General features: G+C 43.5%; 2 protein-coding genes across 5 annotated transcripts in view; one reads left to right on the top strand and one right to left on the bottom strand.

The window, feature by feature from the left end:
* Positions 1-25,912, bottom strand: part of LOC126473439 (solute carrier family 22 member 7-like) — a 555,641-nt gene that overhangs the window by 74,455 nt on the left and 455,274 nt on the right. For 2 of the 3 annotated variants that reach the window (XM_050100485.1, XM_050100486.1), the window contains exons 3-4: positions 17,976-18,218; positions 1,185-1,342 (exon numbers count right to left, since the gene is read on the bottom strand). In XM_050100485.1, coding sequence (XP_049956442.1) covers positions 1,185-1,342; positions 17,976-18,218 — 401 coding nt within the window. The remainder of the gene's footprint in view (positions 1-1,184; positions 1,343-17,975; positions 18,219-25,912) is intronic. The other variant, XM_050100484.1, reaches the window with a different exon arrangement.
* The window catches only part of LOC126473441 (solute carrier family 22 member 21-like), a 401,751-nt gene that overhangs the window by 176,306 nt on the left and 199,533 nt on the right, over positions 1-25,912 (top strand). The window lies entirely within an intron of this gene.

Below are 25,912 nucleotides of genomic sequence, written 5' to 3'. Positions count from 1 at the left end.
TTTCTTTTATTTAATATATTTAATGGTATGTCTAGGGCCCCCGTCGGGCAGACCATTCCCGGGGTGCCGGTCTTTCAATCTGACGCCACTTCGCCGACCTGCAATCGATGAGAATGATAGGATGATGATGAGGACAGCGCAACACCCAGCCCCTGGGCGGAGAAAATTCCCGGCCCAGCCGGGAATCGAACCCGGGCCCAGAGGATTGACAATCCGTCACACTGACCCTTCAGCTACCCGGGGCGGACAGAGTGCCAATCATCTCTCCAGTCATCTCTCCCGGGACACAAGAGTAGCCATGCTTGGAGTGTCATGGTGTCAGTGGTAGCATGGCTAAAGGCAACTGTGACCTTAATCCAGCTGCAAGCAGACGGTTGCCACTGAGCCCTCAGGAGACACCATTGCAACATGTGTCTGGATTTCGGCCCTCGATGATGTTCGGTTGTGCACTGCAGCTCCCTCCTGCCGGAGGTTCGAGTCCTCCCTCGGGCATGAGTGTGTGTGTTGTTCTTACCATAAGTTAGTTTGAAGTAGTGTGTAAGTCTAGGGATCGATGACCTCAGCAGTTTGGTCCCTTAGGAATTCACACACATTTGAACATTTTTGCACCACAGCTCGCATAATGCGTCTATTTTGTCATGTGACTGTCCTGTGCAGATGTACAAAACCCAGTCTACAGATGGGGGAATGTTGCCCAGACCACTGTTGAAAACATCCACACACCATCGGCACATTGTACCCAACGTGTGCAGGAGTCCATGTACTCGTCCATCCAGCTTCCCACATTCTCAAAATGAGACACTGTTCAATTGGCTGAAGCCGTTCAAAAGGAGTACGTACTCGTTGGTGGAGTGTGGTTATGCCGTATGAAGAAGGTTGCGAACACTACTCAGCTGTAAACTGAACACAGTTACTGCCTGCAGAGCCAAAACTCAGCACTATCTGATTGTCGAATACCGTGACAGATGACTCACTAATACTACACCCCATTAGTATGCACAAATTATACCATAGTTGCGCTGAACGTAGACCTTGAGAGTGTTGCATTTTTTTGCTCAGGCATTTGAAGTTTATACAGAGCTTCTCCCAGTTTCTGGAGTGAGTACAATGGCCCAATTTTTATAAAGGTTTCCCGGTACTGCTCAGATTGCTGCGAAAGATACTCAGCTTTTTCTAACACTCACCAACAGACAAGACCGATTCCACCATGGGCCCAGTTGCGGCTGACACGAGGGATGCTGCCAGGATGAAGAGCGGCAGCACGTGTGGAGCGAGGACGACCAGCACTCTGCTGACCACGTGGGCTGACAGGCACAGCAGCTGCTGGGGGCGTCGGCCGTACCTGTCGGCAGCAAGAGTCAGCTCAACCCGTGTGTCGAGGTCCTGGGCAGTCCAGCTAGCAGATACACTCCCACGATTATGCGCTGCCACTTATTAAACGAAATACTCCATTTATTTGTTGATGGGCTTTGTAGTTGGGACAGAAAATAGCAGAAAATGGAGTAGCCGAGACCTTAGACTGTTTATGAGTGACTGTCAACACTTTCGGCTCTAATCCCATATGCCAAAGGGGCGCGTGTGTGTCGTCCGTGTGGACGGCGCCCGTATCCCGTAAGGGCGCAGCTTTTCAAATGGTTCAAATGGCTCTGAGCACTATGGGGCTTAACATCTGAGATCATCAGTCCCCTACACATAGAACTACTTAAACCTAACTGACCTAAGGACATCACACACATCCATGCCCGACGCAGGATTCGAACCTGCGACCGTAGCAGCAGCGCGGTGCCGGACTGAAGCGCCTAGAACCTCTCGGCCACAGCGGCCGGCGCGCAGCTTTTTCATTTGCTGCAATGTGCTTTCCCATGTGCTCCAAGACTTTCGACTTATGATAGCTGTGGCAGTTCATATTTTGCCTTCTTGATGCAGCTGACATAAGTATGCATGTAAACTCTCGTGAAGAAATGAAGAACAGAAATGTCTTCCAACGAGCTTTAAAGCAAGGAAGCTAAAGTTTCTGCATTTTCCCTTCTTTTTATTTTTGGAAAAGTGTAAGAACACTAGAGCCAAACATCATCGTAATCTAACATGGACAAGACCGGTATAAACTGTGTCAACCAGATTTACAGCTACTACCCAGTTGCGAGAAACACAATGAAGTGGTGAAAAACCCTTCTTTCCCGTTTCCCTAACGTCTACTGTGAATGCTTTTATTTTGTACACGGATGTCACCAAGCAGAAGGTACCTCTAGTGGAACTTGTAAAAAGGAAGTTAGTATGGACTTGTTAGCTGCGGGAGCAGACATTCGATCACTGGAACCAACAGCAGCCTCTAGCCTGGATAGAAATTTTGGTCATCATCTTCCAGAACAACAAAGGAAACGCCACGTGCTAGTTTAAAGATCGCTTTGGCAAAGGAAAGAAAGAGTCTGGGAAGCGGATAACGAAATAATCCAGATTGCCATACAAAGACTGCAGAGTCTGACTTCATGTACAACAATGTGTGTAAATTACATATGAATTACAAGTCATCATTTTTTGTCATTGCATATGAAGTAAATATGTAGTTGTGATGTTAATTTTTTTGTTTTTATTTGTGACATGATATAAAAGTTTTTCGAGAGTGGGGGAGGGGGAATTTTTTCTTGTTCTTGGCAACATTAATATACCAGTGCTAACATGAACGTATATACATAAAAAGTAGTCTATTTCTTGATCTCTAATGGTTCAAAATGGCTCTGAGCACTAGGGGACTTAACATCTGTGGTCATCAGTCCCCTAGAACTTAGAACTACTTAAACCTAACTAACCTAAGGACATCACGCACATCCATGCCCGAGGCAGGATTCGAACTTGCGACCGTAGCAGTCGCGCGGATCCGGACTGAGTACCTAGAACCGCGAGGCCACCGCGGCCGGCGATCTCTAATGTGTGGGGTATAAAATGACATATGTATGTGAGTCTCTTTAAGTTTACAATCAAAACATCAGGTCACCTACGCTGTCGAAGAGGAGAGGTATCAGAGTTGAATGTGTTAAACCTATTTACGAAATGCCATCCATGAGGCAAAACATGTTTGTGTAGAACGAAGAAGAGCTGAAATGGTTCAGGGGATGAGGCATGTGACCCTTTTCATAAACAAGATACTGTTGATGATAAAATAACGCGAATATCTCTTCTTTGTCAGTCTATTCGATTTACTCACTACCCGTCCTCGACAATACGGTCAGCAGCTCACGGGCTTGCGCGTCGCGATGCTGTCTCTCGATCACGGGCCCTGTGTCGATTCCTGGCCAGGTCGGGGATTTCCTCCACTGGGGACTGGGTGCGCGTGAGTTGCCCTCATAATTATTTCATCATCAGTGATGTGCGAGTGGCGGAAGTTGAGTGAAGAAAAAAAAAAAAAAAGTATATGAACTCTGGCGGGCCAACTTCCCGGGATGAGACCTCCGTCCAACAGTGCTACACGCACATTTCATTTCATTTCATTTCAAAGAAACACACGGAACACACAATGGAGTCAACATCTGCAGTTGCGCTGATGGGATGCCCCAAAGCATTATGACCGCCTGTTTAATAGTATGATTATCACTCTTTGGAACGCATATATCAGCAATTCTGCATGGCATGAATTTGCCCGATAGTGTACCAAATATTCTCCACCGAGCTCGTGCTAATTTTGTGGCCCAGGTATCAAAATGAGTTCACAATCGTGCTCCACAAACCACTGTAGCTTGATTCTGGCCTTGTAACACGGGACAGTTAGCGTGGTGGAAGATGTCGCCGCCGTCAGGGAAGACATTAAAGATGAAGGAATACAGGTCTTCCACAGCAATAAACACACAATCCACATCTGCAGTGGTACCTTCAACAGAGCCACAGGACGGACGAAAACCCAGTTCAATGTCCGCTGTAACATAATACTGCTTCCACCGACCTGCGTCCATGGGACAGTAAGTTGGCGATATTTTTGGAGTAGCTTGGGAACCCAACAAGGTCGTCTGCTGGAGGTTCAATAACTTGCAGTAAACGGTATGCTCAGAAACAAGTGTGCCTGCACCACCATTATGCTCTGTCTTCAGATCTGCGACAGATCGCTGCCCATTCTGCGTAATGGGCAAACCTCCGACCTTCATGTTCTGCAATGAGGTATGGACGTTCAAACCCTTCTCGCCTGCTCGTGGTCTCACAGTCGTTCATCCATTTTCCATAGATACGACAGTAGCAAGCGAACAGCAGACCAGCTTCACCGTTTCCGAGATGTTCGTTCCCAGGCACAGCGTCATAACGGTTTGTACTTTGTTGAGCGACGTATCTGATTGTATTCTCCAATTTGCGTTTTAATATCGTGGCCGACCTCCTTTAGCCCGGCGTAGTAGTGCAACTCGACACAGTAGAGACTCAACAAGTCGTTCGAAGTCCCCTTCAGAATTACTGAGCTATGCTGCCTCTATAGCTGTCCATAATTACGGAAGTGTTGCTGGTGCAGGATCTTGTGCGCGCACTGACCTCTCGATTATGTTCCATAAATGTTCGATGGGATTCATGTCGTAAGCTCTTGGTGGACGAATCACTCACTCGAATTGTGTGGAATGCTCTTCAAGCCAATCACAGACAACTGTTTCCCAGCGACTGACGTATTGCCATCCATAAAAACTCTATCGTTGTTTCCGAACATGAAGTACACGAATGGCTGCAAATAGTCTCCAAGTAGACGAACATAACCGTATCCAGTCAGTGATCGGTTCAGTTGGACCAGAGGTCCCAAGCCCATTCTATATAAACACAGCCTATAACGTCATGGAGCCACTACCATTTGCAAAGTGCATTGTTGACAAATTGGGTCTATGGGTCGCAGGGTCCGGGCACACTCGACCGCTACGATCAGCTCTTACTACCCCAAATCAGGACTCATCTGGCCGAGCCAGGGGTTTCCAGTCGTCTAGGGTTCAACCAATATGGTCACCTGCCCAGGAGAGGCGCTGGCGGCGATGTTGTGATGCTAGCAAGGGCTCTCACATTGCTAGTCTGCTGCCTTAGGGCGTCCTACGTGAGCGACAGAAGCACGCGACAGCGAGCGACAGCTTAAGGCGACAAAACACAACAGCAGGTATAGTTACGGAAGTGCCTACGTGAGCAACATCTGTGTCGCTGCCTGTCTCCCGCTGCAACTGGCGTCGTTTGAATTCAAACGTGTTTGAATCTTGTCACTGCAGCACGCGCAACACAGAGCGATAGGCTTCTTGGCAAAGCAGTCGAGCGGACGCGACGGCAGCTATGGATTACTTATCATCCGATTTTAAGAAAACTATTCGGTGAAAAAATCTGATTCTTCCGCAACCTATAGCTTGATATCCTTAAATGATAAAGGTCAGAATCTATTTTCGTTATTCGTCATAGTTACTGTTCTGCACGAAATTGAGTACATGGCTGCACGTAATTTTTAAGAATTTGCAGAGGTAAGAATCACATTGTGTAGACTTTCCGTATAGTTCATTTAAGGCCATACATTATCGCATATGAAATGTAACCAATACATCTCAATTGTGTTTAAAGTTGAGACCGCAATGATACCTCTTTTCATTCTTGAGATATTGGTTGTTATATCCCTGGTTTCCTGCGCTTTGGGAATCTAATGGTTGTAAAAATCGTCGTATCTCATAAAAGGTCCAAGATATCGAAACGACAAATTCTGGAAATGGCAGCACGCAGAAAGGACTATTTTATCATATGATTAACACTCAATACGTTTTTGTAAACGTGTGAGCAGAGCTAAAACAAGACTCCCTATAACTTACACCATGAGGTTTTGTCCAAATTTTCATAGCCAAACAAAGGGAGTGAAACAGGTAAACGGGGTATCAAAGTGACCAGCATGAGGTCTAGTTTGGCATGAAAATATTTAACTGCTTGAATATAATCAGGGTAATGAACGAAGACTTAATTAATAAGCTGAGGAAAAATTGAAATCTTTCACGAAAAGCTACTATAAATGAAGTGTCAAAAATGACATCTGTTCAAGACCTAGCTATTTTGCACATAAAAAGACACATTGGGGCGGTATTAAAATGTCAAAGAGACTTCCTTCGGATCAAGTACGTTAGGAAGGCAGACGAGGAGTCAGTAAGATCATGCTTTCTGAATAAAACTTGAAATTCAAAAGTGGAAGTAATCAGTCAAATATTTTATGAAATGATTTATGTAAAAGAAATAAGTTGGCCTAGGTCAGAGAAACGTTCTACGTGCCTTTGAATGATGCTCGAAATCATGAACAGAAGACGAGGTGCTCCAAACGTTTCTCTAATATTTTTTATTTCATACTTTTAGACAAATCATTACACAAAACGTTTGACTTTCTTTTCAAAAACTTTGTAAGCTTTACTTTTACAAACTATTTAGTGTAATTGAAACGCTTGGCCTTAACACTGACTGCTGATGAATTACGTTCGCAACATCAAATATCTTTAAAATTTCATGGTTCATTGTAATTTATTAGGAATTAAAAGTGTGTGATAAACTGGTGTACGTGTGAAGATAAGTTCTTTGGCAAGACCTTAAAAATATTCTTAGCGATGCAGTGTAAACAGTATACATAAGTCATAGTATACAAAATCGTAACTGAATCAGTAAAAATATAAAAACGTCCAGGTATCGAACCCAGAACCTTTTCTTCACATGTGATTATGAACTGTCTACGCTACCCCTACAGCTAGCTGTTGTTAACTGGTGTCAATCTGTGTACTTATGTTGGAATTTAGTGTAGTTAATCAAGTAATAGCCATTCGTCCGCATTTATTGGCTGTTAAAAGGTCTTGATCATGTAAAAAAAAAAAACATTCATATTTAATTTATTGATGAGTAGTCAAATGCTCCTCTGCTCATTCACGTGTATTCGAAGAACTTGTCTGGTGATCTTCGTAGTTGACGATACTTACGAAATTCTCCATGGAGATTCCTCTATTTGTAAATTTCATGCACAGCATTCATTTTCACTTTATTTTCTTGAGTAGACCTAATTCCGTAGCCTTACTCTCCAGCTGCAGTATTCCGCAGTTTAGGGACGCCGTTTTATAGAAACAGCTGGTTGGCTCTAAGCAGCCATCTTGTAGCGCAACATGGTCGCTCGCACGCAGGACACCCAAGGTTGTCGCCCGACGTTACTGCTTGTCGCTGGAGTGTCGCGTATCCAGAAGTCGCTCGCCTCTGTCGCTCACGTAGGACACAGCCTTAGCCGATTATTGCCTGATTTCAGCGCACTGTCTCAACGGATACTTTCGTCGTGCGCCCCACATTGATTTCTGTGGTTATTTCACACAGTGTTGCTTGTCTTTTAGCACTGGCAACTCTACACAAACACCGCTTCTCTCGGTCATTAAGTGAAGGACGTTTGGCCACTGCGTTGTTCTTGTTGAGAGATAATGCCAGAAATTAGGTATTCTCGGCGCACTCATGGCACTGTGCATCTTGGAATATTGTATTCCCTAACGATTTCCGTAATGGAGTGACCCAAGCGTCTGTCTCCAACTTCCATTCCTGTTTTAAAGTCTATTAATTCCCGCCGTGAGGCCATAATCACGTCGGACAACTTTTCACACAATCACTTGAGAACAAATGACAGCTCCACCAAAGTACTGCCCTTTTAAACCTTGCATACGCGATGCTACTGTAATCTGTGCGTGTCAAGTCAGTGTATATACAAGGGGCTCCAAAATTTAGGTTACACATTATTATCGCAGATCAAGTAGCTTTCATTGAATGCTACACTACACTCCGAAGCGAGTCAGATAAATGACAGTATTCTTCAACATTGTCACTAAATCTCTGCAAACAACAACCGGAACATTTTACCAATCGTTCAGTTCCTCGACGACAGAAATCCGCTACTTGTTCACGTAGTCATTCTAGAACCGCTGGTGAACGTTCTCACACTTGAAAGGTCTGTTTCCCCCAGGAATCCTTTCAGCTTGCTGAAAAGATGGAAATGGTACTGTGTGAGATCTTGACTTCCTGGTCAGCATAACCCACGTCTGTTCGGCCATGGCCAAATTTTTATCGCCATTTCACTGCTGCAGGAAGCGACATTGCTTGTAGTCCATACACCGCCAGAATATCGCAATGAATCTGTGCGCAATTTAGGCGTTCTGCACACGAGATTCTTGCTCTTTCTTGCCCATGGAACTTTGGAGTACATTTCTAGATTCCAGAATGAGATTTTCACTCTGCAGCGGAGTGTGCGCTGATATGAAACTTCCTGGCAGATTAAAACTGTGTGCCCGACCGAGACTCGATCTCGGAACCTTTGCCTTTCGTGGGCAAATGCTCTACCATCTGAGCTACCCAAGCACGACTCATGCCCGGTACTCACAGCTTTATTTCTGCCAGTACCTCGTCTCCTACCTTCCAAACTTGACGAGGTACTGTCAGAAGTAAAGCTGTGAGTACCGGACGTGAGTCGTGCTTCGGTAGCTGAGATGGTAGAGCACTTGCCCACGAAAGGCAAAGGTCCCGAGATCGAGTCTCGGTTGGGCACACAGTTTTAATCTGCCAGGAAGTTACATTTCTAGATATCGCTTCATATACGAGGGTGAGTCAAATGAAAACCTTAAATTTGTAATAACAAATCGAAAATTTCACGCCGTTATCCTGTAAGTTGGTAAGCGTGTTACAAACAGCGTGCAGATTGGCCTGGAGGTGGCAGCATAGTGCAGATGCACACATACCGTCACAGTATCACGATAAAGATGGCCGCCCCCCTTGCGACTTGCACCAGGGAAGAACAGCGTTCTGTTATTCGGTTTCTGCGTAGTGAAGGTGTGAAACCTATTGAAATTCATCGACGAATGAAGGTTCGCTACAGTAATGCATGTTTGTCATAGCAGCAATTCTACAAATGGAGTAGGAAGTTCGCAAATGGTGTGACTTCAGTGGAAGATGCTCCTCGTCCAGGTCAGGCACAACGAGTTGTGACTCCACAGGACATTGCAGCAGTTGAAGCCATAGTGAAGGAAAACCGCCGAGTGACACTGATTGACGCAATGGGGGGAAAGAAGTTCCGTTCTGATGAAGAGGTACGCCACGCGGTGCATGAGTGGTTGCGCAGACTACCAAAAGAATTTTTTTCTAAAGGAAGTTATGCACTTTGTAAGCGCTGGAGGACTTGCATTGAGCGTGGGGGAGATTATGTTGAAAAGTGATACAACTTTGTACCACTTCTGCACAATAAATAATATTTAAAAAAATATTAAGGTTTTCATTTGAGTCGCCATCGTAATTTGCACGCTGTGATGCACCTGTTATCCGTACCGGAGCACAATGGTCACTACAGGAAACCCGGAACATAACACAAAAAGGGAAGGGACCCGTGGTCTAGGGATAGCGTCTTTGATTCATAATCAAATCGTCTTCGGTCCCGGGTTCGATCCCCGCCACTGCCCAAATTTAATAAATAATCGGCATTGGCAGCCGAAGACTTCCGGCATAAGAAGTCAGCCTCATTCTGCCAACGGCCTTGTCAAAGAGGGCGGAGGAGCGGATAGAGGTTCAGGGCACTCTCTTGTCATAGGGGTGGGAAATTGCCCCTAAAGGCGGAAGAATCAGCAATGATCAACCACATGAGGATGCAGAGGGCAATGGAAACCACTGCATTAAAGACACGTTCGTGTATCCACAGGACATGTGGCCTGTAATTGAAGAAGTGTCATGATGATCTCTCCATTGGCAAAAGATTCCGGAATAGTCCCCCCATTGGGATCTCTGGGAGGGGACTGCCAAGGGGGAGGTTACCATGAGAAAAAGATTGAATAATCAACGAAAGGATAACGTTCTACGAGTCGGGGCGTGGAATGTCAGAAGCTTGAACGTGGTAGGGACACTAGAAAATCTGAAAAGGGAAATGCAAAGGCTCAATCTAGATATAGTAGGGGTCAGTGAAGTGAAGTGGAAGGAAGACAAGGATTTCTGGTTAGATGAGTATCGGGTAATATCAACAGCAGCAGAAAATGGTATAACAGGTGTAGGATTCGTTATGAATAGGAAGGTAGGGCAGAGGGTGTGTTACTGTGAACAGTTCAGTGACCGGGTTGTTCTAATCAGAATCGACAGCAGACCAACACCAACAACGATAGTTCAGGTATATAAGCCGACGTCGCAAGCTGAAGATGAACAGATAGAGAAATTGTATGAGGATATTGAAAGGGTAAAGCAGTATGTTAAGGGGGACGAAAATCTAATAGTCATGGGCGACTGGAATGCAGTTGTAGGGGAAGGAGTAGAAGAAAAGGTTACAGGAGAATATGGGCTTGGGACAAGGAATGAAAGAGGAGAAAGGTTAATTGAGTTCTGTTACAAGTTTCAGCTAGTAACAGCGAATACCCTGTTCAAGAATCACAAGAGGAGGAGGTATACTTGGAAAAGGCCGGGAGATACGGGAAGATTTCAATTAGATTACGTCATGGTCAGACAGAGATTCCGAAATCAGATACTGGATTGTAAGGCGTACCCAGGAGCAGATATAGACTCAGATCAAAATATAGTAGTGATGAAGAGTGGGCTGAAGTTCAAGACATTAGTCAGGAAGAATCAATACGCAATGAAGTGGGATACGGAAATACTAAGGAATGACGAGATACGTTTGAAGTTCTCTAACGCTATAGATACAGCAATAAGGAATAGCACAGTAGGCAGTACAGTTGAAGAGGAATGGACATCTCTAAAAAGGGCCATCACAGAAGTTGGGAAGGAAAACATAGGTACAAAGAAGGTAGCTGCGAAGAAACCATGGGTAACAGAAGAAATACTTCAGTTGATTGATGAAAGGAGCAAGTACAAACATGTTCCGGCAAAATCAGGAATACAGAAATACAAGTCGCTGAGGAATGAAATAAATAGGAAGTGCAGGGAAGCTAAGACGAAATGGCTGCAGGAAAAATGTGAAGACAGCGAAAATGATATGATTGTCGGAAGGACAGACTCAGCATACAGGAAAGTCAAAACAACCTTTGGTGACATTAAAAGCAACGGTAGTAACATTCAGAGTGCAACGGGAATTCCACTGTTAAATGCAGAGGAGAGAGCAGATAGGTGGAAAGAATACATTGAAAGCCTCTATGAGGGTGAAGATTTGTCTGATGTGATAGAAGAAGAAACAGGAGTCGATTTAGAAGAGATAGGGGATCCAGTATTAGAATCGGAATTTAAAAGAGCTTTGGAGGACTTACGGTCAAATAAGGTAGAAGGGATAGATAACATTCCATCAGAATTTCTAAAATCAGTGGGGGAAGTGGGAACAAAACGACTATTCACGTTGGTGTGTAGAATATATGAGTCTGGCGGTATACCATCTGACTTTCGGAAAAGCATAATCCACACAATTCCGAAGACGGCAAGAGCTGTCAAGTGCGAGAATTATCGCACAAACAGCTTAACAGCTCATGCATCGAAGCTGCTTACAAGAATAATATACAGAAGAATGGAAAAGAAAATTGAGAATGCGCAGGGTGACGATCAGTTTGGCTTAAGGAAAAGTAAAGGGGCGAGAGAGGCAATTCTGACGTTACGGCTAATAATGGAAGCAAGGCTAAAGAAAAATCAAGACATTTTCATAGGATTTGTCGACTTGGAAAAAGCGTTCGACAATATAAAATGGTGCAAGCTGTTCGAGATTCTGAAGAAAGTAGGGGTAAGCTATAGAGTGAGATGGGTCATATACAATATGTACAACAACCAAGAGGGAATAATAAGAGTGGACGATCAAGAACGAAGTGCTCGTATTAAGAAGGGTGTAAGACAAGGCTGTAGCCTTTCGCCCCTACTCTTCAATCTGTACATCGAGGAAGCAATGATGGAAATAAAAGAAAGGTTCAGGAGTGGAATTTAAATACAAGGTGAAAGGATATCAATGATACGATTCGCTGATGATATTGCTATCCTGAGTGAAGGTGAAGAAGAATTAAATGATCTGCTGAACGGAATGAACAGTCTAATGAGTACACAGTATGGTTTGAGAGAAAATCGGAGAAAGACGAAGGTAATGAGAAGTAGTAGAGATGAGAACAGCGAGAAACTTAACATCAGGATTGATGGTCACGAAGTCAATGAAGTTAAGGAATTCTGCTACCTAGGCAGTAAAATAAACAATGATGGACGGAGCAAGGAGGACATCAAAAGCAGACTCGCTATGGCAAAAAAGGCATTTCTGGCCAAGAGAAGTCTACTAATATCAAATACCGGCCTTAATTTGAGGAAGAAATTTCTGAGGATGTACGTTTGGAGTACAGCATTGTATGGTAGTGAAACATGGACTGTGGGAAAACCGGAACAGAAGAGAATCGAAGCATTTGAGATGTGGTGCTATGGACGAATGCTGAAAATTAGGTGGACTGATAAGGTAAGGAATGAGGAGGTTGTACGCAGAATCGGAGAGGAAAGGAATATGTGTAAAACACTGATAAGGAGAAGGGACAGGATGATAGGACATCTGCTAAGACATGAGGGAATGACTTCCATGGTACTAGAGGGAGCTGTAGAGGGCAAAAACTGTAGAGGAAGACAGAGATTGGAATACGTCAAGCAAATAATTGAGGACGTAGGTTGCAAGTGCTAGTCTGAGATGAAGAGGTTAGCACAGGAAAGGAATTCGTGGCGGGCCGCATCAAACCAGTCAGTAGATTGATGACCAAAAAAAAAAAAAAAAACTCTCTTCTGACTGTGTGCCACTCTTGTTGCGCATTAGTCTTAGCGTGAGGCGACATGTGTATCTCTTCTTCTGAAGTCCCCATGTGCTCTCCTTACAGCTTCAAGTGTCGCCAAAGGGCGGCATTCAGTGTCGTGGTGGGTGGTGGTCGTAACTGTTGGCTCATCACTGTAGGTACAGCCCGTGATGGGTTATCTCTCTACTTCTCGTTCTTCTTTATCTTTTGTCATTAACCAATAGCGTTACACTGAGGTGACAAAAGTATTGGGATAGCGGTATGCACATGTAGAGATGGCAGTAGAATGGCGTACACAACGTATGAAAGGTCAGTGCATCGCCGGAGCTGTGATTTGTACTCGGGTGATCCGTGTGAAAAGGTTTCCGAACGGATTATGGCCGTACAACGGGAATTAACAGACTTTGAACGCGGAATGGTGGTGCTGCCGAGATGTATGAGACATGGCACTTCGGATATCGCTAGAGCATTCAATATGACGAGATCCGCAGTGCCAAAAGTGTACCGAGGGCACCAAATTTCAGGCACTACCTCTCACCGAGGAGAATGCAGTGGCCGACGGCTTTCACCTAACGACCGAGCGGTGTTTGCGTAGAGTTGTCGGTGCTAAAAGGAGAGCAACACTGCTTCAAATAACCACAGAAATCAATGTCGGATGTACGACGAACGTATCCCTAAGGACAGGCCGGCGAAATTTGATGTTAATGGGCTTTGGCAGCAGACGACCGAGGTGAGTCTTTGCTAACAGGGCGACATCTGTGCAGTGGCTCTCCTGGGGTCGTGACAATATCAGTTAGACCCCAGACGACTGCAGAAAACAGTGGCTTGCTCAGATGAGTCCCGATTTCAGACGGTAAGAGCTGACGCCAGGGTTTGAGTGGGGCGCAGACCCCATGAAGCCATGGACGCAAGTTTCAACAAGCTACTGGTGCCTCCATAACGGTGCGGGCTGGAATGAAGTGTATCCTCTGGTCCAGTTAAACTTTGACTGGAAATTTTTATGTACGGCTACTTGGACACCACCTGCAACCATTCATGGACTTCATGTTCCCAAACAAAGATGGAATTTTTATGGACGACAATGAGCCATGTCAGTGGGCCACAATTGTTCGAGATTGCTTTTCAGAACATTCTGGGCAATTCGAGCGAATGATATGGCCAGCCAGGTCGCCCGACACGAATCCCATTGAACATTTAAGGGGTTTAATCGAGAGGTCACTGCGTGCAGAAAATCCTTGCACCAGCAACGCTTTGACAATTTTGGGCAGGCTGTGGAGGCAGCACAGCTGAGAATTTTTGTAGGGGACTTTTAGCGACTTGTTGAGTCCTTGCCATGTCGAGATGCCCCACTACGTCTGTGAAAAGAAGGTCTGAGTCGATCTATCTTAGGCGGATCCCATAACTTTTATCACCTAAGTGTGCAATATCTATTGGCATTAAACTCGTCACTCGCATTAGCTACAAGCCACAGAATGCTGTGGACAGATATATCTGTAGAACCCAGTGAGAGCGAGCATACCATGGACGGACATACGCGTCACACCCACTTGCACACATGCTGATAACATCCTTCGGCCATAGAACTGAGCTATAGAGTGATATACAGTTCAACGTGAACCCTCGAACCACAGTGCAACTACGCATATTTCGTATATGCAAATCACTTCCAAATGTGAAAAGTATCAGATAAATATTGTGGGATTGACTAGGTGCCAAACCCATGACCTTTGGATCAGTAGTATAGCTCTCGAACACTGAGCCACCAAACCACATAAGTGGATATTAATACCGTATTAATACTGTTAAATTAACATTAGGTGATAATATCATGGATTGTGTAATAACAGTATAAATTTCAAGGTTAAAAATTGTCACCTGAAGTGAAATGAATGTCGAATATGCTAGTAATTGCAATGTTTTAAGCGTCTGGAACCTCGTCATCAGGCTATCGACCAGCGCTGCCCCCGAAACCCACTGGTCGTAACTATCCAGATCTCCATTCCGACCTCCATCAAGATGGATGGTCGGTCGTCTTTGTCTGGACCCCAGGTCACGTTGGGATCCCAGTGAACGAATATGCTGACCTGTTGGCCAAGTTAGCCACCAGAACAGCGACTTTGGAGTTTAAAGATTCAGAACTTGGCCTGCAGTCGACTCCCCACCATCAGCTGAGCACCGATTGGTGTGCCCTGCTTTCTCCAAACAAACTGCAAGAAATAAGCCACTGTTCCATGTGGCACTCTTCCCTTCGTGCTTCTCACAGAGAATATGCCATTCTCTGCCAGCTTCACATTGGCCCCACTTGGCTGACCCACAGCCACAGCCTACAACATGAGGATTCACCCCACTGTCGGTGTGGTGCCAATCTGATGGGTGTCCACATCCTTCTGGAACGCTCTAATCTGGCCACTGTACCGTCAAACCCTAAACCTGCAGATACGCTGCCTCTGGTGTTAGTGGATGACGTCAGAGTGGCTGATCTGGTTTCACATTTTACCCATAAAGTTGGTTTCTACTCCTCTCTGTGAGGGAGGGCACAATGGCATCGTCAGTCACTTAAGGGTTGCAGGGGTACCCCCTCTCCTGCTCCGACCCAGGTGATGGTCGGTGATCCAGCCTGGCTTTTGCCCTTCCCACCTTATTCTTTTACTCATATATCGTTGGTTTACTGTCTCGTTGGTGCTATTGTCTTTTCTGATGTTTTATAAACTTGCCTGTTTTGCTAGTTTTTATTGTGATAATGGGGGGAGAGGAAACGCCATGTTTTGGGTGCCTCCAGCAGTTTTCTGAGTGGAGCAACATGCCCACATTCTCCCGATTACCCGTCACTGACTTCTGCTTGCTTCTACTCGTATCTTTTGGTTTTATTGATCCTCAGTTACAACACGTTCATCAGGGTTTGCCTTCTGTGTCCTTCCACTCTGAGGACACTTCCCGGCTTGACACATATAGGATGGAGCGACTGATACCCATGTAGTTTGGTCTCTTAAACCCCACCAATCCTACAGACAAGGGACATCAGAGTAATAAGTAAAAATAGTAACTCGGTTTATTATAAAAATCTCTTTCAGGAATTAAAGTTTATACTAATATCATGGAGCACATTTAATAACCTTTTATCCATATTAAGAAAACATCAGTTGGTAGTCCCCTAAAGTTCTGGTTATGATTATGGAGCATCATCAAACTTGACGTTAAATATAGCAGGAAAAAACCAATGGAAAACTCAGAATAATATTTTTTCCTGGGAATAAAAATGTGCTGTAAACTGCTCGAGGAAAATAAGAGGACAAATAAGACCAATAAATTTGTGAAATACATCTTACATCGTTACGATATATATTACATTTTCCTATACAACTGAATACTAATTGGTAGAAATGTGTCATAAATTAATAGTAAAAAATTGATTCGAGAACACACTTTCACAATGTAATACATCGTACCGCAGTATCTTAATCTTAGGTCAATTACGTGTAACATTAATCTACTTTCAGCTCCTTGAACTCAATATTTACTATAGAAAAGTATGAAAGATAGGTGCGTGTGTATGTCTGTGTGTACAAAAGTAATAAAATTTTTAACCAAGTAAACCCTTAAGTACCTTTAGCTTCTATGTAAGAATAAAATTAGCTTTCGGTTTCCTCTTTTTGCTAAGATAAGTATCTAGTACCACTTTAAAAAGTATCCATGGAGCATAAACAAGTAACTAACTTCACCACAGAGCCTAGAAAAAAAGATACAATGGGAAAGTACAGTGTAATGCACGTGACATATAGGAATACATCGATAATAATAATAATGCACTCTTATTATATTGACTGAAACGGTAGTGATATGTGAAATGTACTACGTATCTGTCGCTATTGAAAAACCAATCATAAATTCTAAAAATAATTTAACTTCTTATACAGGGTGTTACAAAAAGGTACGGCCAAACTTTCAGGAAGCATTCCTCACACACAAAGAAAGAAAATATGTTATGTGGACATGTGTCCGGAAACGCTTACTTTCCATGTTACAGCTCATTTTATTACTTCTCTTCAAATCACATTAATCATGGAATGGAAACACACAGCAACAGAACGTACCAGCGTGACTTCAAATACTTTGTTACAGGAAATGTTCAAAATGTCTTCCGTTAGCGAGGATACATGCATCCACCCTCCGTCGCATGGAATCCCTGATGCGCTGATGCAGCCCTGGAGAATGGCGTAGTGTATCACAGCCGTCCACAATACGAGCACGAAGAGTCTCTACATTTGGTACCGCGGTTGCGTAGGCAAGAGCTTTCAAATGCTCCCATAAATGAAAGTCAAGAGGGTTGAGGTCAGGAGAGCGTGGAGGCCACGGAATTGGTCCGCCTCTACCAATCCATCGGTCACCGAATCTGTTGTTGAGAAGCGTACGAACACTTCGACTGAAATGTGCAGGAGCTCCATCGTATATGAACCACATGTTGTGTCGTACTTGAAAAGGCACATGTTGTAGCAGCACAGGTAGAGTATCCCATATGAAATCATGATAACGTGCTCCATTGTGCGTAGGTGGAAGAACATGGGGCCCTATCAAGACATCACCAACAATGCCTGCCCAAACGTTCACAGAAAATCTGTGTTGATGACGCGATTGTACAATTGCGTGCGGATTCTCGCCAGCCCACACACGATGATTGTGAAAATTTACAATTTGATCACGTTGGAATGAAGCCTCATCTGTAAAGAGAACATTTGCACTGAAATGAGGATTGACACATTGTTGGATGAACCATTCGCAGAAGTGTACCCGTGGAGGCCAATCCGCTGCTGATAGTGCCTGCACACGCTGTACATGGTACGGAAACAACTGGTTCTCCCGTAGCACTCTCCATACAATGACGTGGTCAACGTTACCTTGTACAGCAGCAACTTCTCTGACGCTGACAGACTAACCTGTTGATGCTACGTACTGATGTGCTTGATGCTAGTACTGTAGAGCAATGAGTCGCATGTCAACACAAGCACCGAAGTCAACATTACCTTCCTTCAATTGGGCCAACTGGTGGTGAATCGAGGAAGTACAGTACGTACTGACGAAACTAAAATGAGCTCTAACATGGAAATTGAGCGTTTCCGGACACATGTCAACATAAACATCTTTTCTTTAGTTTGTGTGTGAGGAATGTTTCCTGAAAGTTTGGCCGCACCTTTTTGTAACACCCTGTGTACTGAAAATAATAAGTATGTCTTTTCATGGTGGATGAAACCGGTAATAAAAAAAATAGCTACGCACATGTCGCCAATGTAGCCAAACAGTAACCCCAGGGCCACTCCAATAATCTGAGAGTAGAACAAGACGTCATTGACGGCCTGCCGGTTGTCGCAGACCCAGTTCATCTGTGACGTCACCGTCAGGGAGAACCACGTGTCGTCATACTCCCAACCGTGCTGGCACTTCACAGGTTCCCTGCTGCCGCCGAAGTCAGTCACATCACTCCGGTTGTACATCAGGCACTTGCTGAACGAGGCTCCTTCCCTGTAACAAGCAGGACATAACTTAGGGTGTAAAAGAGGAGCCCACAGCTTACTCATGTGACGCGAAAACAGTGATGATGAGGCGCCATACTCCGAGGAAGGTAGGGAAAGATGCAGGAGACCCGCGCTGATGACTAGGTAAGGCGCTAAAGGAGGTGGTTTGCCATTGCCTTCCTCCAACAGTAATGTGGATGAATGATAATGATGAAGACGACACAACAACACCCAGTCATCTCGAGGCAGGGAAAATCCCTGACCCCGCCGGGCATCGAACCCGGGAGCCCGTGCGCGAGAAGCGAGAACGCTACCGCAAGACCACGAGCTGCGGACCGAAAAGAGTGGAAAAATAAATATACGAAATAATTACATCCAGACAAGAAGAGAGATTCTTGATATTACTGAAGAACTTTTCGTCGTGTCATATTAACACGCTATTGTTTTGCGACCTACAGTTGTCTGTTTACGCTGTGAAATGCACAAAATGTTTTGAACACCAGTACATGCAAAAATGCAAATTTGGACAGAGATAGGCTCTAGCAACTGAACATATTTCCTAAGTACACAAAGTCTCAATATTAATAGTGATTTTTTTTTTCAGTCCTCGTACACGACGTTTCTAAGGGAGCTTAAGAACACGCTTGTAGTAAATGGTCATTCCCCTGTGGTTGAGTTGATGGAGCAGGTTCAAATTCTTCGCAGCGCAAGCAATCGTAATTCGAATCATAATCGCGGACTAACGCGCCACGAGAAATAGTGCCTTTGCAGTGGGTGCAGTATCATGTCTTCTGCACGAATGTAGGTATCTGGCGGACGACATGAAATTTCTGACTCGGTATGCGGACAGATGTCTGAGAAAAGTTATAACAGGAATTACTGGAGCAACAAATGTATTTTATGTACGGACCTAGAAGGGAGATGTTACGTCACGAAGCATCGTTCCAATATACAGGATGGTCCACTGATCGTGACTGGGCCAAATATCTCACGAAATAAGCATCAAACGAAAAAACTACATAGAACGAAACTCGTCTAGCTTTAAGGGGGAAACCAGATGGCGCTGTGGTTGGCCCGCTAGACGGCGCTGCCATAGATCAAACGGATATCAACTGCGTTTTTTAAAATAGGAACCCCCATTTTTTATTACATATTCGTGCAGTACGTAAAGAAATATGAGTAAACACTCCACTTTTTTCCCTTTGTAATAGTCACAAACGTACAAGTACGTGGTATCACGTAACATTCCACCAGTGCAGACGGTATTTGCTTCGTGATACATTATCCGTGTTAAAATGGACCATTTACCAATTGCGGAAATGGTCGATATCGTGTTGATGTATGGCTATTGTGATCAAAATGCCCAACGGGCATGTGCTATGTATGCTGCTCGGTATCCTAGACGACATCATCCAAGTGTCCGCACCGTTCGCCGGATAGTTACGTTATTTAAGGAAACAGGAAGTGTTCAGCCACATGTGAAACGTCAACCACGACCTGCAACAAATGATGATGCCCAAGTAAGTGTTTTAGCTGCTGTCGCGGATAATCCGCACGTCAGCAACAGACAAATTGCGCGAGAATCGGGAATCTCAAAAACGTCGGTGTTGAGAATGCTACATCAACATCGACTGCACCCGTACCATATTTCTACGCACCGGGAATTGCATGGCGATAACTTTGACCGTCGTGTATAGTTCTGCCACTGGGCACAAGAGAAATTACGGGACGATGACAGATTCTTTGCACGCGTTCTATTTAGCGACGAAGCGCCACTCATCAACAGCGATAACGTAAACCGGCATAATATGCACTATTGGGCAACGGAAAATCCACGATGGCTGCGACAAGTGGAACATCAGCGACCTTGGCGGGTTAATGTATGGTGCGGCATTATGGGAGGAAGGATAATTGGTCCCCATTTTATGGATGACAATCTAAATGGTGCAATGTATGCTGACTTCCAACGTAATGTTCTACCGATGTTGCTACAAGAGGTTGCACTGCATGACAGAATAGCGATGTTCTTCCAACATGATGGATGTCCGGCACATAGCTCGCGTGCGGTGAAGCGGTATTGAATAGTATACTTCATGACAGGTGGATTGGTCGTCGAAGCACCATACCGTGGCCCGCACGTTGACAGGATATGACGTTGCCGGATTTCTTTCTATGGGGAAAGTTGAAGGATATTTGCCATCGTGATCCACCGATAACGCCTGGCAACATGCGTCAGCGCATTGTCAATGCATATGTCAACATTACGGAAGGTGAACTACTCGCTGTTGAGAGGCATGTCGTTACATGTATTGCCAAAAGCATTGAGGTTGACGGACATAATTTTGAGCATTTATTGCATTAATGTGGTATTTACAGGTAATCGCGCTGTAACAGCATGTGTTCTCAGAAATGACAAGTTCACAAAGGTACATGTATCACATTGGAACAACCGAAATAAAATGTTCAAACGTACTTGCGTTCTGTATTTTAATCTAAAAAACCTACCTGTTATCAACTGTTCGTCTAAAATTGTGAGCGATACGTTTGTGACTCTTACAGTGCCATCTATCACAAATCGAAAAAAGTGGTCCAAGTAAAACATTCATATTCCTTTACGTACCACAGGAATATGTAATAAAAGTGGGGGTTCCTATTTAAAAATACGCAGTTGACATCCGTTTGACCTATGGCAGCGCCATCTAGCGGGCCAACCATAGCGCCATCTGGTTTCCCCCTTCAAGCTAGACAAGTTTCATTCTTTGTAGTTTTTTCGTTTGACGCTTATTTCGTGAGATATTTGGCCCGGTCACGATCAGTGGACCACCCTCTATATCAGACGGTGGAGGTGAAACTTCCTGGCAGATTAAAACTGTGTGCCCGACCGAGACTCGAACTCGGGACCTTTGCCTTTCGCGGGCAAGTGCTCTACCAACTGAGCTACGGAAGCACGACTCACAGCTGTACTTCTGCCAGTATCTCGTCTCCTACCTTCCAAACTTTACAGAAGCTAAACCTCATTCTGGAGACGGTGGAGGTGCTCATCAGGCAACAAGTGTTAAATGATCAAACGTTTATTCCGTTCGAAAATGGTGTAAATGATCAACATCAGTAAGGGGTTCGACACCCATGGACCCGAAGACACACTTGTATTCATTGTGTCGTGGAAGCAAACTGCCTCCTAAAGGTACATTGGGGAACGTCTTGTCATGCCTGAAATTCAAGGTGGGTCATTCATAAAAGTTGCCGGCTAGAGACTGTCGTGAAGTGTACGTCTTCCTATCACGCTCGAGACGTGATCTGTAGGCGGCAAGCCGGCCGCTGTGGCCGAGCGTTTCTAGGCGCTTCAGTTCGGAACCGCGCTGCAGCTACGGTCGCAGGTTCGAATCCTGCTGCGGGCATGGATGTGTGTGATATCCTTAGGTTGGTTAGGTTTAAGTGGTTCTAAGTCTACGGGACTGATGACCTCAGATGTTAAGTCCCTTAGTGCTCAGAGCCATTTGATCCCACTGGGATACAATAAAATGATTAACAGCTCGAGCATACAGGATAAGTCTTCCGTCGTTCTTACGGTAATTACTGGATGTATCGGATTGCAATATTCGCTATCTATTTCTCAATTATATCATGAATTGTGGTGTATATCGTTCCCTAGCAGTACTGACTACAAACCCCACACGTTGTTCTAACCACTTCTTTTTGAGCAGTGAATACTTTTTGCCTGAGTGTTGAGTTACCCCAAAATAGTATTCCGTATGACATCATAGAGTGAAGGTATGCAAAGAATGTTAGCTAGCTAATTTTTATATCCTCTAACTTAGCAACTATTCTGATAGCAAAAGTTGATGAACCTAGTCGCTTTAGGAGATACAAAATATGAATTTTCTTATTAAGATCCTTGTCTAGATGTACACCCAAAAACTTAGTATGCTCTACCCTGGCTACTGACTTCTGCTGATGTGTTATATTTATTGAAGGAACTGCATTCCTTGCAATAGAAAATCGGGTGTACTGTGTTTCTTCAAAGTTCAGAGCAAGCCCATTCGCAGAAAACCAATCAATAACTTTTCCAAAGATGTTATTTGTATCATTTTCTATTGGATATTTTTTACTAGTAATGATGCTTGTATCATCAGTAAACAATTTCTGTTTAGTCTCTCTTTTCAGATCAAGAACAGAAGGCGACCCATGATCGAGCCCTGTGGAAGACCTGAAGTAATTTCACCCCAGTTAGATGAAAGGGGAAGCTTCCTTAAATTACTTAAACCAAATAAACTTTTTGCCTCCTGTTCTGTAGGTATGACTTAAACCACTCATATGCTGTTCCATTTATACCATAGAATTGTAATTTCTGTACTGGACAGTGAAATTGTATATTGCTGTCTCAGTGGAACAGCATTTTTGAAATGCAAAATGTGATTTACTAAGTATCCCATTACTGCTGAAGTTGCTAACCACTCTTGAGTACATTACTTTCTCAACAATTTTTTAAAATGCTGTGAACAAGGATAATGGCTGGTAATTATTGACGTGAGGTGTCCCATTTTTTGTAGAGAAGCTAGACTATGGCATTTGTTAGCCCGTTTGGGAAAATACCAAGCCTTTTTTGAAAACTGTTTGGTGTTACATCTATTAATTTTATTTGGGGCAACAGTGTTCAAAAAGGGATATAAATTTTATAAATTTATCAAGAAATATGTTGTATATATCATTGGCAATTGGTTCATTATACACATCTCCCCAATTAACATTTCTTAAACTTTCTCTGAAGTGTGCTATAGATACCGGATTGACCAGCCTTACACTTTTAATTAGTTTCTGAACTGTATACCCTGCTAATTTTTGTAAATTAATCAGTTGTGCATCATGGTCCGACAATACGTTTATCACAGGGAGAGCATGTGTTAGTTTTACATCCTCTTGCTGCACAAATACATTATCAATTAGAGTGCTACTGTCTTGAGCTATACATGTAGAGAAATTGATCACTGATTCTAAGCTATCCGTGATTAATAACACTTGTAGTTCACTTTTACTATCACAACTGCTGAGAAAGTTTAGACTGAAATTATCACAGATTAATAACTTCTTCTTTTTGTCTGACAGACAGCGTAATAGGGAGTCAAACTACTTTATGGATAGCTGCCATTCTCCTAATGGTGACCTGTATGCTGTTGCTAATAACAACAGTACATTATCTAGCTGTAGTTTACATGCACAAACTTCAAAGTGCTAATCGACTCAAAATTTGCTTACTTCTACAGTTTTGTACTTATCCCCTTGTTTTGTGTAAATGGCAACTCCTCCTTTATCTATGCTCGATCTGCAAGTGTAAGATGCTAAATTACACCCATTTATACTGACACTTTCCATCCCCACAGTTACATGGTGTTCAGACAGACAAAGAATATCAACCTCATTCTTATTTTTAAGATCATCTAAACTCACTAACAGCTCATCTATTTTATTTTTTATTCCCCTGATATTTTTATGAAGTAAATTGACACTACCCTTAGCTTTATCCCTATTTACTGTTAATGACGCTTCTTTTATTCTATTTTTCTTGATTATTGTCTGTCTGGACATTGGCATCAACCTAGAAAACCTGTCTGCCTGTTCCCATTAACCACAGGGATCATCTCTTGTGTGACTGTGCACCCCCCCCCCCCTCCCTTACAGTTTCTGCTAACAGAGAAACTAACTTACCTTTCCCCTTCCTATTTAGGTGCAGGCCATGTGTTGTGTATCCCCCCTAGCAACAGCATCAACTGGAAGAACACTCATGTGGGACTTTGCCAGTGTCTGGCACATCCTGTTCAGCTCAGTGTTTACACACCTTACAGCAGTGTTTACCTATGGCCGATCATGGCGCTGAAAGACCTCCACAAACACCACATCTGTGTGCCCAGTTCCTTGTCCTACTTTGTCCAGGTTGAAAAGTCCCTGTTGGATTCCTTTCATGTTAATTTTTTTAAAACTGTTGTCATTTATGGCATCATTCCACTTCTAAATTTACTGTGGTGTTTCTGACTATCTGGGGGGAGACTGAGCAGTGGAACGTGTTACTTCTACACATGATCAAGAATGATCTGTCACACCACTACACTTTAAAACACAGTTTATACGTAATTCATGTCACACAGCCTCATACGGAACCTACATGCGCTTTGTTTTACATACTGTATAAGATACTGTCATTCCCCTTCCCCTCTGTGTGAAAGCATGAATGAGCAAATGTATTTCTAGTTGCATGCTTGATGGTAGCAGACAAGCCTGTCTGCTAGAGAACAGTAGGACCAACAGGTAGCTATGCTTTCTAAAAGCAAAGAGGTTTCTATTCTTAGTATGGTCCTGTTCGTCCCTTGTCATGTTGGTATAGGAAGCTACATCTCTGGTCACTTCCATTTTGTATCTAGAAGCACCCTTGGTAAGGGCCCACGGCAGTCAGTCCGTGGTGAGCGTCTGAAGTGGTAAGATCTCGGGCTAAGCACGTCTCTGCTAAGTCCGTAGGACAATGGATTTCTTAAGTTCAGCCTAACTGAAAATTTAATCACCTTTATTTCAGGTTTAGATCTAAAATATCTAACGTTATCTTAAATTGCAACGCAATGTAATTCGAGTGTGAGGTTCAGAATATCTTCCAGTAGTTGCTTTGTCACTACTTTGTGAGTAAAGTGGAACCACGTGTGGATGATCTGTAATTCTAACTAAGATCATCAATCTTAAATTCCAATGTGCGTGAGATTATAACGTCTCGTCTTCACAATATTTTTCAATATAGCAACTTTTCTTTATGTTCAGCCCACATGGGGTGTACTTCGTGAGACCAGTACCACGTGCTTATACAATTGTTTGACCCATCAGGTTAATAGTAAGGCGATAGTAACCAGTTCGAGATTTTTCTTTTGTTGTTTGTGGTTCGATGTAATTTATTATAATTATCAAAATTATTGTGGAGTTACACTCTTTGCGTAAACCAAGTTGACCACGTGAAGCATGTAGTGTAATCATCAAAGTAGCCCTCAGCTATTCTTTTCGCAAAGATTTCACATCGAGTTAGTATGAATTTAGTATACCTATGTGTGGTAATTTCATGACGGACAGGATTGTGCTACGAACGTAACTTCTTTGGGTGAAAATTGAATCGGTTGGTTGTGGTTAATTTCCTCTTGCATATGTTTCAACGTTCTTCGTGTGTTATTTTATGAATGTAGTGTTGTATGCAGTCTCGCAATCTTGGCTCCATATTTGATGTGTTCCGTAAGATTACAAACTCACATTTTCACAATCCTAAATAAGGCACCAGTCTAGTTATGAATCAAGTTTAATATGCAGAAGTTTTAACGGGACAATGATCAATGTTGAAATAAATATCCAAATATAAACTGATTTATTTCTTTATATTTAAATTCTCTTATTATATATATATCACCGGTTGTCGTAGGATGACTACTAAAAGATTTTAATTAGTGTTAGTCTGCTTGGGAATTTGGTAAGCTAGACTGGGTACCTGGTGAAACAGTGGCTCAATAATTCAAGGTTAGCTCCCCCAGATAGCTAACAGCTTTTAACCCGCTTTTATTGTTGAATATCAGGACCTCTTTCAGAACAACTTAATGCATCAACATTAAGAGGTCACTCCTAGTACCATATACTAGATTCATAGCGAAGCTGTTTCCTGCTCCCCCAACTATACTTACCTGA

The sequence above is a fragment of the Schistocerca serialis genome, chromosome 4 (assembly GCF_023864345.2).
Source record: "Schistocerca serialis cubense isolate TAMUIC-IGC-003099 chromosome 4, iqSchSeri2.2, whole genome shotgun sequence".
In the NCBI taxonomy this organism is placed as follows: Eukaryota; Metazoa; Arthropoda; class Insecta; order Orthoptera; family Acrididae; genus Schistocerca; species Schistocerca serialis.
The sequence above is the reverse complement of the archived record's forward strand: the minus strand, read 5'-3'. Positions and strand labels throughout refer to the sequence as shown.